The sequence below is a fragment of the Fusarium odoratissimum genome, assembly GCF_000260195.1.
Source record: "Fusarium odoratissimum NRRL 54006 unplaced genomic scaffold supercont1.1, whole genome shotgun sequence".
In the NCBI taxonomy this organism is placed as follows: domain Eukaryota; kingdom Fungi; phylum Ascomycota; class Sordariomycetes; order Hypocreales; family Nectriaceae; genus Fusarium; species Fusarium odoratissimum.
In genome coordinates, this window is record NW_022158687.1 from 1,516,661 (window position 1) to 1,528,181 (window position 11,521).

The 11,521-nt window shown below is 50.5% G+C and overlaps 4 protein-coding genes across 15 annotated transcripts; 3 read left to right on the top strand and 1 right to left on the bottom strand.

Moving 5' to 3' along the window:
- The first annotated feature begins 85 nt into the window (after positions 1–85).
- On the top strand, positions 86–6,530 carry FOIG_00537 (uncharacterized protein). 3 transcript variants are annotated; one of them, XM_031196751.1, is made up of 4 exons: positions 261–369; positions 513–1,466; positions 1,519–1,915; positions 1,972–3,125. In XM_031196751.1, exons 2-4 carry the CDS (start codon positions 680–682, stop codon positions 2,912–2,914), a joined length of 2,127 nt encoding a protein of 708 aa, XP_031072518.1. In that variant the 5' UTR covers positions 261–369; positions 513–679; the 3' UTR covers positions 2,915–3,125. The 3 variants fall into 3 exon arrangements, with proteins under 3 accessions (XP_031072517.1, XP_031072518.1, XP_031072519.1); XM_031196752.1 differs by having other exon boundaries at positions 347–427; XM_031196750.1 differs by having other exon boundaries at positions 86–1,466; positions 1,972–6,530.
- On the bottom strand, positions 1,767–8,397 carry FOIG_00538 (uncharacterized protein). 7 transcript variants are annotated; one of them, XM_031196759.1, is made up of 4 exons: positions 7,914–8,186; positions 6,812–7,833; positions 5,637–6,273; positions 2,944–5,442 (listed from the first exon to the last, which is right to left on the bottom strand). In XM_031196759.1, exon 4 carries the CDS (start codon positions 5,279–5,281, stop codon positions 3,716–3,718), a length of 1,566 nt encoding a protein of 521 aa, XP_031072526.1. In that variant the 5' UTR covers positions 5,282–5,442; positions 5,637–6,273; positions 6,812–7,833; positions 7,914–8,186; the 3' UTR covers positions 2,944–3,715. The 7 variants fall into 7 exon arrangements, with proteins under 7 accessions (XP_031072521.1, XP_031072523.1, XP_031072522.1 ...); XM_031196754.1 differs by having other exon boundaries at positions 1,767–6,565; positions 7,914–8,397; XM_031196756.1 differs by having other exon boundaries at positions 1,767–5,442; positions 5,637–6,268; positions 6,812–8,397.
- Positions 8,398–8,855: 458 nt separating this feature from the next.
- Positions 8,856–9,131, top strand: FOIG_00539 (uncharacterized protein; the record flags this gene model as incomplete). The annotated part of the gene is made up of 1 exon (XM_031196760.1): positions 8,856–9,131. The coding sequence occupies one exon, from the start codon at positions 8,856–8,858 to the stop codon at positions 9,129–9,131; it is 276 nt and encodes a 91-aa protein (XP_031072527.1).
- A 221-nt stretch (positions 9,132–9,352) lies between these two features.
- FOIG_00540 (uncharacterized protein) lies at positions 9,353–11,469 on the top strand. 4 transcript variants are annotated; one of them, XM_031196764.1, is made up of 5 exons: positions 9,353–9,751; positions 9,843–10,308; positions 10,455–10,575; positions 10,768–10,918; positions 10,968–11,469. In XM_031196764.1, the coding sequence occupies exons 2-5, from the start codon at positions 10,089–10,091 to the stop codon at positions 11,118–11,120; spliced, it is 645 nt and encodes a 214-aa protein (XP_031072531.1). In that variant the 5' UTR covers positions 9,353–9,751; positions 9,843–10,088; the 3' UTR covers positions 11,121–11,469. The 4 variants fall into 4 exon arrangements, with proteins under 4 accessions (XP_031072531.1, XP_031072530.1, XP_031072528.1 ...); XM_031196763.1 differs by having other exon boundaries at positions 9,360–10,308; XM_031196762.1 differs by having other exon boundaries at positions 9,413–9,751; positions 10,768–11,432.
- Positions 11,470–11,521: the final 52 nt, after the last annotated feature.

An 11,521-nucleotide genomic window follows, 5' to 3' on the forward strand; every position in this document is an offset into this window, starting at 1 on the left:
CCAAGGCAATCCAACTGTCTGGATAAATTGATACTGCTTATTGCGGTCGAGAGGAACTGGACCGTCGAGTTTTCTCTTGGCCCCTGTTTTATTGTCAATTGCCTATTCTGCACACCGACTCGTCAAATCTGGCAGGCTATTATGCGCTAAACATCATGGATCTTTATGTTGCTTGATCCCTTACGGCGCCAGCCAAAAGGACCTCATTGGCCTCCACTTACGCAAGGCAACGCTCGTGACAAAGAAATAGCTCGATCACTAACGAAGGATGGATGTTATTCATTCGCTTCCCTTCCGATCCCATCCCTTCCCTTTCTAAAAAGAACCTAGACGCCGCATATGAATTGTCCGTACCCAGGGAACCTTAGGGTATGTCATGAGCCTCATTTGAAACCCCCACCTCGTACCTCGCTCATCCCTGATACCCGTGTGTGACCTTCCTCCCCTCCTACTGACCTGGACTCCCCTCTATTTGCGAAAATGTGGCGCTCATGAGGCTCATCTCTCCCAAGCACCTGAGGCGTAGTTCATTGGACAAACTCCATCGCGACAAACCACATCTCAAATAGGTGCCCACCTACTACTCATTCAAGACTTACATCAGGTCAACAATGTTGCCGCTTCATGTGACAACCATTAGCTACTTTACCCTCAGTCTTATCATGTAAAACCCTTCACTATGGCTGTGCCGAGTGTTACTAGCGACAATTTCCTCGCCGTTGCTCTTGTAGTCAATCGCTCTCGCGATGGCCCAGCATTTGTGTTCCACTACCCCGCAAACATTGAGCCTCATTCCAAGTCAAGTTCTTCCACAGGTGCCGAGCTTGAGGATATTCTTCTTGAACGGCTGTCGCAGCAGAGCTTCTCGGATGTTGCTGACGACGTACCTCTCCCTAAGCAGGGACGCAACGCAGACGAGCACTCTTTTACTGAATCTGGATCTCAGATTGTTCCGTGGGAACGTGTTGCAGGCTTCCCTGCTCGCGATCTTGCGGGCATTCTAACTCCCGCCCGCCCCTATCACAAGAAACTCTTTCAACTATCATTAGATCCACTATATTGTGTATCTTATCCTATCCATGTTCCCGAAAATGGCAGATGGAAGAAGCCGAAGAAGACATCCCGCGCTGATAAGCGCTCTGCGTACAACGAAGAACAACCAGCGCCTCATGAGGTCGATCCTCCATCTGCAGGAAAGGCGCCTGAGCAACCTGTAGAGGAAAAGGATGGCAAGAAGGAAGACGGTAAGGACAAGGACGATGAGAAACGCAGTTCCATGACCATGTTTAACCTCGTCTTCATCCTTAACCCTAGCAGCAACGAAGTTAAGGATGTCGTTGAATCCATATACGACCACATTATAAAGAAGGTTAGCAAGGCCTTCAAATACAGCCAGCAACATAGCGAGTTTGTGTGGAAAGAGTCGAAACGAATACTTGTCGCCAAAGATAAGGCGCGAGAGGAGCGTATGTTCTACTCAAAACTTTATTAAGTTACTCACAATTAAACATTGATCAGGGAAACGAATGAGTGTTCTTTGGAAAGAAATACTTCAGAGCTCATCACTGGCCGCTGCCATGCACGATATATATGAGGCAGTGTCTCAAAACAAGATCGCCGCTCTGCATCTCGATACTGCAGCTGGCTCTCTGACCCCTTCGGTTCAGATTCCTATTCCTTTCTACATCGATGACCTCCCTCAGGGCGAAGAGGGGACCCAGCGTGGCCTTTGGCTCACGACCGCGAATACTTTCATCAGTCAAGATGCCCTCGAGGAGCCTGGCTTTCTTGATCGCAACTTTGCTCTACTGCTCACTGATGATGAAAAGAAAATCATCGCCGAGCTCCAAGCTGACCCAGACCCAACTACAGCCTCAATGGTTGAGTTTGTACGGCTGTCAAAGCCAACACAATCGTATGTGACTCACTACATCTGATCCCGGCCCTTCACTTAGCTCAACATGTCTATAGATTCTACCAAGTTGGTCAAAGCAACATCTTGACTCTAGGTCAAGTGCGAAAATATGCTCAACATTTTATATTCTGGCGTCGTGCCATTGCTATCCCTCCCCTCCACGCCAAGGATCAATATATATTATCCCCCAATAGTGACCTATCCCGTCTTCCTCTCGACACTTTAGAATGGCAGAGAGCATTCCCCCTAGCTCCACCGCTCCCGAATTTTCTCGCTGAGCTCTCTCAAGCACCCCGTCCATACAAGCAGTTTTCGCCTAGCAAAGCCCACCGCCCGACCTATCTTCTTATGCTTTCCTGGCTCATGCGTCGCGGTTGGGTGACCCAACTCTGTACATTTGCCTACGTCGTCGTCTGGCCTGAAATCATGTACGAGGTCGAGTACGAGATGGAAGCTGAGGAGCTCCGTGCCGCGGCGGATACAGATGCGAATAAAAGCAAAGAAAAGGAGGCCAAAGACGATACCTCTACGTTTACCTCGGCCCCACGCACCTCCGAGTCTTCCGAAGGTCACTCCGGCACTGACGGCTCTCATGTTCCCACCGTTGCCGAGCAGGCCGCAGAGAAAGCCCGTCTCGAGCGGATTGCCTCCAAAGCCCAGCGCGACGCCGCTGAAAAGGCGACAGCACATGCCCGTAAGCCTGTCCCAGTCGCAACGGCACACCCCTCTGTAAACGACCACCCGCATCTCCAAGGCTTGACACCTCACATCATCCTCGATGCCAAAAAGGCCACCGGCAAGGAATCACGCTACCTGTCGGCCATCGCTCGTCGTTTCAGCGACGAAAAATTAGCAAACAGTTGGCAGGTTATGTGCAAGTATTTTGATGGCCGGTGTGCCTTGGAACGCATCGCTTTACAAGAGGATATGAAGCGGAAGTTGGTATGGAACACACTAACAGCTATGGGCGAGTATTTGCTCTGCACCCGTCATTGGTGACCCAGCTGGCTAAGTTTCCCGTGGCAGGCTACCAGACTTTCGTGTATAGATGTTGAGATGTGGTCATGGATAGAAACATTTATAATGATAAGTATCTCGCATGTGGTATCTAGGCAATAAAAAGCAACGAAACAGCTGCAAAACTGCAGCACGCACAATAAGTTAGAGCACTCCTCCAGCCCAGTAAAGGATCTAACTTCCATTCGCCTTGTTACCAAAACTTGGGCAAAAAGAGCACCGTGCGTATTAGACTGCAAGAGGAAAAGTAGGAGTGGAGAGAAGTGAAGTTTCCTAAACCAGAGACATTCGAGATTTGACCTTGCATCCATTCATTAACTGCCTCCTAGACTTAATGCATAAATTGACCCAAGGTATCGTAACATGAAAAAAAGAAGAAAATCAACACCAACAACCAGCCCACCTTCGAAAGGAGAAAAATAAGAAGCAAACCCAACAAGTGTTAACACCTTCAGCACAAGGAAGTATTTCGGACATGCCCCTGTAATCCTATATAATGCGGTTAGGCACAAGCCTTCTGCACCCCAAAACGAAACGAAAAAAGACAACACCGAGAGAATGCCAAAACACCGAGAGATCACGCCCCTTGAACTGCCCTGCATTGTAATGCTCGGTCAAGGAGGATAGTGACATGCAATGATGGGAATGATGCCAGTACCACATACCGGAAACGCCAACACCTGAAGGAAGCAAAAGAGGACACCCAGCGAATGTAGTTCTGGTCTGCGCTCGAAGAGACATGCTCCAAAAGACCGAATAAGGTGGGTTAGAAAAATGCTCACGTTACTGCGTAAGATCCATGTCATATTCATCCTCTTCTTTGAAATTGACTGAAGCGTGGCCACTGTTGTTGTCATCCGGATCATGCCAAAATTGGTTGGTGTCATTCAAGTCGAGGTTGTCATCCGGGCTGATGGCAACAGGATCGAGGCTGCCTCCTCCGCCTGACAAAGAGTCGCCCCGATAATCGGTGTGGTGAGGAACTCGCAGACCAGATCCAGCTGTTCGCGAGTAAGAGAAAGTACCGTTCTCACTCTTTGTTATAGCATCCATGAGCTCGGTCTGCATCCGTCGCTCATCTTCTGTCATCTCAAAGGGGAAGTGCCCACCCAGTTCAGCGATAGTGTTCATCATCTCCTCCTGCTGTTGAAGTTTAAGGTGGAGCATCCACATGAGATCTCGCGTCCAACTGACGGCGCCGTTGAGAATATCGCCCTTGTTGGGACCCTTGTCCTTGTCCTCGATAGGGAGACCTGTCGTAATATTACCTGCAGTGTTTCCAGTGGCTCTTCGAGCTCCTGGTCCGGCGAGGCCAGACGTTGCTTGAGGGCTCGCGATTCCAGTCAATGATGGAGAGAGAGGTGTCCCGTTCTGGATAAGCTTTCGGATCTTCTCATCCTCCAGACGGTGAGTGGGGACGAGTCGGCTAAGATCCTGAATCCTTTCGTTGATGTTGTCTCGTCGACGACGTTCAACAAGGTTGTGAGACTCTCGCCGCCGTTTCCTCTTCATTTCCTGAGAGGAAACGGCGTTTGAAGCGACACCAAGCTTCGCAGGCATCGAAGTACCACCCTTCATCATAACCTCACTGATTTGATTCATGCCAGGCTGCATAGGAGAGGAGTACCCAGAATTGTAAGATGCGGGGATGCTTCCAGCAGGGGTGTTGAGCCACTGGCCATTGGCTGACTTCATGGCTTGACCGCCGAAACCGGGAGACTCCTGCGATCCAATTGTCATTCCATGAAGGGTAGCGGTTTTGGGAGTCATGGGTGACATAGGGCTACGACTATTGGATGTCTTCCGCTGCATCTGCTGGGACATTCTGGCTCTGGCTTTAGCGTTGAGGAAGTTCGGGTCGTTGCTATCGGCATTCATGGCACCGGCTAATGGAGATTCGTTGTAGGACAAGGGGGAATGTAAAGAGGTTCCGAGTGAGTGGCCTTGCATTTGTCGGTACTGGGTATTGAAACCAGTATTGAAGGGACTTTGAATGGGATCTCCATCGGGGGTACTCGAGTACCCGTTCATATGTGACTGGTCGATTTGCAGACCCGAGTTACGATGAGGGAATGCATTCTGAGAGAAGCCGCCCATACTTAATCCTGAAAAGTCCTGGCCTTGACCCGAGATTCCGGACTGGGTAACAGGAGGTGCATTCAGACCATCCAAAAGCTCATCATCATCGAACATAGCGGAACTGTTTGTGAATCCGTTTGTGCCGTTTCCAGAGTTCGAGTTGAAGTTGTTGAATGAAGGAGAATAACCACCTGACATGGCGAGATCGTTGGGATCGATACTCGCCCCGCTGTGGCCGTTGCCAAATTGGTTGAAGCCGTGCTGGGCCATTATGACGGGGATGATAGAGGTTAGGTTATTGTATCGTGGTTGAAGAGTCGGATGTTGTTGCCCTAGCTAGAGGGGGGATGTGGGCGGAATATTGTGGGCGTTCACCAGTTCGGCTAAGGTTGATGGTACGTTTGAGTTACGAAGATCAAGCTTGAACTGGCCTGTTAAGGGATCGAGTCAGCAAAGTCAGGACAGCGCCGAACACAAAGCGGGGGAAATGCAAAGTCAAGAAGACCGGCTCGGCGATGGGAAGCGGGCATCCATATATGGGGTGCCCACCGCCGCGGAGGTTACAGCAAGGAGGGAAGTGGCGGGCGGATGGCCGGGGGTTGAGGTTTGGATTCCTTTGACTCACCAAACAGAGAGTGTTGCAGTTGAATTCGGGGAATATAGAGTGTGCGCTATCTGCAGTCCATAAATGAATAGCGAGTGCCAGGTGAGTGATGATTCAAGCGCCGCAACGGAAAGTATCCCGGATGGAGTTGGAGCCAGATAAGGTATTGTGGGAAAGATGAATGTCGTGAGTCGGAGGGTCGGAGGGAGACGTTCGGGGTTGGAGGGGGGTTGAAATGGTGGGCACTGAGTGCAGGACCTCCAGGCGTCCGTTCACTATGGTCAGGGCCAGGTACCTACAAGGGGTTAAAGCGCTGGGGGCGCTCCCTGGGGGTACAGGTACTCCGCAAGCCAAAAGAGCAGAGAGTGGGTTTGGCCACTTGGGCTGGAGTACTTTGTAACGCACGGGCGAAAAGGTCCAGTTTATCGTCTGGCACGTACAGTGCTAGCCCCAGTCCAGTGTTATTAGTAGCAGTCTGGAGATGCTGTCCTGTGAGATGGTCGGGGCGGGGGGCACGGCGGTCGGAGAAGCAGTTGAGGGGTTCTTTGTCTGAGTCTGAGTCGTAAATGAAGCTGCAGACTTGGAAGGGATAAGGATAAACCCAGTCGAGCTAGGCGGTGAAGAGCGTTTATTCAGATTCAGGGTTTTAGTGGCTGTTCTTGGAATGGTGAGATGACCAGTCAGCAATGTAGTTCTGGAATACGGATGTCTGAGTCGCAGCTAGAGGAAGAAGGATGATGGAGGTCTTGGTTTTGGGCGATGAGAGCGCGAAATGTGATGTGTGTGTGGCACCCGAATCAGAAGAGGGGGGGCCACGGTTTCGGTATGTCACTTGTACCTCGTAGCTCGGCGCACCTCAGTCGAGACGGGATATAGGGAGGGAAACAAGATATTCAGATGAGAAATGAAACAAACGGGCAAGACCGTGGGTCATAATTATGACAACGACACTAATAAGAAGAACGTATCAGGTTGAAAAGCTGAGCAAACAGCTTGTATAACAAAGAGACAAAGATCGTTGGGGAGGGGGGCTAGGTTGGTAGGTAGGAGGTAGGTAATGAGGCTATGATGCGTCGTCCTTCCACGAAAGTCCAAGCGGTTGGTAGGGGTTTGTCTGGGCAGAACAACCGGACCAGAGCATACGTACAACATGCCAGGCAACCGGACAGAAAAGAAGAATGAATTATTCTACTCACCAAGTATAGTTAAGGCACCAAAATGCGCAGAAGGCATGGAAGCAGCCGTGTTGTTGAGCTTGCACAGTCGACTTATATGGATGCGATGCGGTACGATAGCCGAGGCGGATAATACGGCTTAGAGCAGGCGATGCAATAATATCTTGAGAGGTAAGGCTATGGTAAGTCGAGTCGAGCGGACGAAGCAGGATAAAGTACCCGAATTGTATTCGAAGTGTTGCTTGAGCTGTGGTCGAGGAGGTTGTCCAAATCGGGGAATGGAAGGATGTGGATGTGAGTAGCAGCGGGGCGCCGAAATGCAGGGTTCAGGTCCGTAATGTATGGTGATGTGATAGATGTTAAGATCCGTCCTCGGGATGAGGTGAGGCCGCGCTGAAGCTCAAGTTTGAGGATAAGGAGCAAGACTCGCAGTCGCAACTCTCACGATTGAAGTATTGAAGGTTAAAAAGGCCTTGCTATTTGTCTCCAGATGCGTTCTAATTTATTCGAACGCACAGACAAAGTAAGCGAGACTTCGAGATCTGTTATTGTCCAGACAAGTGTGAAATACTAAAGTTGGCGGATGGCGCAAACACGGCGGCAGGATCGGATACCGTGCATAAAAGACCAGCTTGGGCCAAGATGAGCGTTCTCGATTGACGGTGACGTTAAGAGCAAGCGGTCTGACGTTTATTGTATTTATGGCGCCTCCAATATAGGCTGGAGGGTCCTAGAGCTGGAGGACAGGTGATGGCTTAGGAGAGAGGGTGGCGTAAGTGTAAGTACAATATGACAATAAAGTCGGTCAAGGGTCCAGTGCAAGACCACACTCAGCCGTGGCTGACGATCCAAAGGGGGGGTGGTTGTTAGGTGTAAGTGAGTTAGTAGTAGTCGATAAAGATCCGATACGAACAAGCCCAAGCACCAATGTAAGGGTCTCCCGTCTCTCGTGGTGGTAACTCTCACGAACGTGGTAGGTATGGACGCTGATCAAATAGACTCAACGGATAGCTGCGTTTCGAATGATCAAGTGGATTTCTCTTCTTGTTCTGTTCTTAGCCTTGCTCTTGATATCGACTCTCGCTCGTCCTTCTCTTCGTCCCCTATGGCTGGCTGTGCTTACTCCTTCAAAGTCCGTCTCCGTACGATCAAGTCCCAGATGTTGTTGATGACTGGAAAGGCCAGTTCAAAGAGTAAGGTCCTTTCTAACACAGCTGCAAGATGAGATCAACAATCCTTGACCGGAGGCTAAGGCACCATGGTCCCCTAATTTATACTTCCAGGAATAGGCTAAAAATACTAGCCATAGCCGTCAAGTCAGATGTACAACTCTTATCGTCTCTCGCCCACCTGACATAATGTATTTCAGACCAAACGTGGAGGCCGTGGTCACTGGTCCCTATGTAGTTGTATGCAAGCTGGAATTGGGCTTGGCTATAGATACAGAAAGTTGGCGGTAATGGTGGCCGCTATTTTCTGCTATGTCCGGTCTACACTTGAGAGTTGATGCAAGATAGAAAAGACAGGGGAGGGTGTGGATGCGACTGTGTGTGTGGGCGCCAGGCTGAACGTGACTTGGGATTTAAGACACCAAGCCCAACCTACTGTCTGGGACTTTAAGGACTCATCGGGAATTGCTACATGCAATCGATTCCCCTCCCTCGAATCTCTTCTTCTGTGCTCGGTCATGCGCTGGATACTTTCCCATCCTTCTTCCCTCTCCCTGGCCACGCGCCCCAGCTCGAAGCCCACCATCATTGTCGCAGAATATCTCGAAGCGGCTGGTTGTCGTGAGAATCATAGAGCGGAGTGTTTCGGGGGGACTTGACTCTTGTCGGCCTGGTGACATTCGTATACCTAGATGAGAGTGTAAAGGTTTCTAGTAGTGTTTTCCACTCACGTTCAGTGTTGTTACATGTACGGCAGAAACTTGGTGCGGGCTCATTCGTCATGGAGGGTATGGTATCAGTCAGACTCCTCTTACAATCTCTCGTCTTAGTTTCCCTACGGATCGTGTCCGGCCCTCTACGGTCCGCTCCTCAAGTGGTAAGTGGTAGCAGTAAACATGGAGCGCTCCGTCCACCCGCTCCTCTCCCGCCTGGACCCTGTCCTGTATGTAGATTTTTTTCAACTTCTGAAGCCATATGCACTGAAAGAGGACTTGGCTGTGTTTGTGAGGCCGTGGATGTGCGATATGTGGTTGGCTCTTTTTAGCATGGGCAAAAAGCCTATGATCAGCCTCAAGATCTCTGGAACCTCCAGGTGCGTCTCAAGCTCCGTCCTGCAAGGCCCCAAGCTCAGCTCAGCTCCGAAAGAGCCAGACAGAAGCTCTGAGCTCTGACTCTGAAGCCTTCCCATCCCTGGCCATATGCTTCTGTGTCATGCATGATCCCTCCCGTCCCCGCCAAAAGTGTCCGTTTGAGGCTTCCATCAATCAAAGGCGGCCCGTGCAAGGAAGATGGGGGAGCCACAGGTGGCACCAGACCTACCCCAAATTCGTTTCCACTCTCACACAGCCAATCATATAATCCCCTGCGCTGCCTAACCTCAGCAAATGCTTCTGAGAGGACGGCATTACAGGAATCGATGGGATCCAATCCAAGGAAAGAACCACACGCCCAACCCCAATCCATCAACTTCCCAGCTTAGTGCCGCCCTCCACTATCAACGACCAACTTCACTCCTCTCCAAACGCCCAGATAGACCATAGTCCCCATTCTCTTCTCTTTCGCGCGCAAAACACTCCGGTCGACTTTTGTCACGCATCTGCCTTTGCTCTTATCGCTACCACCTCCGCCATTTTCGAGCGGTACGCGCGGTCGCCTGCAACCCCCTTGGCCCCAACGCTCCAGCCTAAGCCCCCGAGGACTCGTAGTCCTTCGTGCCTATCGAGGGTACTGTCACCTTGCGTAAAGCAACGTCGTCAACGACAGGTCTAAGCTCTGTAGGCGACAGATCGCGGTAGGCAGCCAGCTTTGTCCGCCTTGTTAACTAAGGCTCTGCCTCTATATCATGGGTACTCGTCGACTGACCACATCAACCACGATGCCAGACTTTCCAAGGAAGTGGACATTGCTGTTCCAAGTTATATTATTAGTTTGATACGAGGCCGCCTTTATCGCCCGTCTTGCGTTAAGCCCGTCCCACCCTCCACACCTACGAGCTCGACCTCCAGCCCGAATCTGAATCTCATCCTGAACCTGAACCTGCGCCGCACGATCGACCTAGCCGCTCCGTCCCTGTCCCGCGATCGCTGAACCTGTCCCTTACGTTTCCGCCCCTCTGGTCCCCTGTCGCCATGGCCTCTTCCTCCTTCCGAGACTCGATAAACTCCCTCGGCTGGAGTCGCCGCGATGAACCAGTCAATACTTCTCAGCAAAGCGGGTTACTCTCCTCTCTTCAGAGTTTAAATCCCTTCCAAGGAGGCAGCGGTTATGTCCGTCTACCTACCACCGAGAGTTCAGGTGCACCTCTCCCCGCGCCCAGTCGACGTGAAGAAGAGGAAGGCTGGTTTGTTCGTGAGTCAACCCTGGATGTTCTTCACCTATCGTCTTCCAGCACCCCTGCAGCGGGACATGTGCATTGCATCTGAGCCATGCCTTGAACTATGCATGTGATGCGGATGACATGCCTCGTGGTTAGAAGACACTAACCCAACTGGCAGTTAGCCGATGGGATCGCTTGTTGATCTTTGGTGCTTGTAACCTCGCTGCTGTGGCATGTTTCGTCATCTGCTTCACTCTATTCCCCGTCCTCTCTCTGAGACCACGCAAGTTTGTCATATTGTAAGTCGGAAATCCATGCGCAACCCTTTCAGTCTGCCCTCTTCATCCTATATTGCTTGTCTATCTATGTCACGCGGCCTTACTACTGTGAGACCGTCTTGATTGTGACTAGTTTTCCCCATGATATGATGTCGTAGATTCGACATGGTGAATTTCAAAATCCCATTTGGAAACTAATGTGGGGCTATGCAGATGGTCGGTTGGATCACTAATGTTCCTGGCCTCCTTCGCTGCGGTAATGGGCCCCATGAACTACGTTTATCACCTTCTTTCGACTCCTCGACTGCCGTTTACTGCGGCGTATTTCGGCTCTATCACGTTGACCCTAGTGTTTGCCTTGAAGGTGAGGTCTAGCTTGCGATGGGCTGAAGATTTTACTTACATACCGAAAGCTTCACAGCACAATTCTCACCTTATTCTCCGCTCTTGTTCAACTTGCCTGCCTGCTCTGGTACTTGATCAGTTATTTCCCTATGGGATCTACTGGACTGCGCTTTGCCACATCGTTTGGTGCAAGGCAAGCAACAGCATGGATGACTGGCTAGAAAAGTCCCTTGACTACATGCAGTACGGGACTCTTGTCCTCAACACGTTTCACGATGTTCCCAGGCTCCAAGGATCCAAGTCCTCCTGTACACCAACTGTCTGTCTTGTGTAACATTAGCAGCGAATTGACCATAACATCATGGATTCAGGCAACAGTGGAATGGTTTTACGAGAACAGCTGTCGATTTAGGATAAAAGCAAATACCTATGTATAATTTTTGTAATTATATATACCTGTAATCAAGTCCGAGTCTTGCTGTGGTATATGCCCAGCCAAAGTACTACAGTCATCATTTGACGCAGTAAACCCCTTTGTGTCCTCACAGGGCCTTAATCTCTATTTTTCCATATAACTGAGTCCCAGGCTACCTACCTTAGTATTTCGTACCAGTATCAGGCA

Bases quoted from the DNA above. Each gene is read 5' to 3' on its own strand.
- FOIG_00538 (XM_031196754.1), bottom strand. From the start codon at position 5,281: ATGGCCCAGCACGGCTTCAACCAATTTGGCAACGGCCACAGCGGGGCG.
- FOIG_00537 (XM_031196750.1), top strand. From the start codon at position 680: ATGGCTGTGCCGAGTGTTACTAGCGACAATTTCCTCGCCGTTGCTCTT. The intron at 1,467-1,518 runs GTATGTTCTACT...AACATTGATCAG, and splicing joins AGATAAGGCGCGAGAGGAGC to GGAAACGAATGAGTGTTCTT. The intron at 1,916-1,971 runs GTATGTGACTCA...ACATGTCTATAG, and splicing joins CTGTCAAAGCCAACACAATC to ATTCTACCAAGTTGGTCAAA.
- FOIG_00540 (XM_031196761.1), top strand. From the start codon at position 10,089: ATGGCCTCTTCCTCCTTCCGAGACTCGATAAACTCCCTCGGCTGGAGT. The intron at 10,309-10,454 runs GTGAGTCAACCC...CCCAACTGGCAG, and splicing joins AGAGGAAGGCTGGTTTGTTC to TTAGCCGATGGGATCGCTTG. The intron at 10,576-10,767 runs GTAAGTCGGAAA...GGGGCTATGCAG, and splicing joins CCACGCAAGTTTGTCATATT to ATGGTCGGTTGGATCACTAA.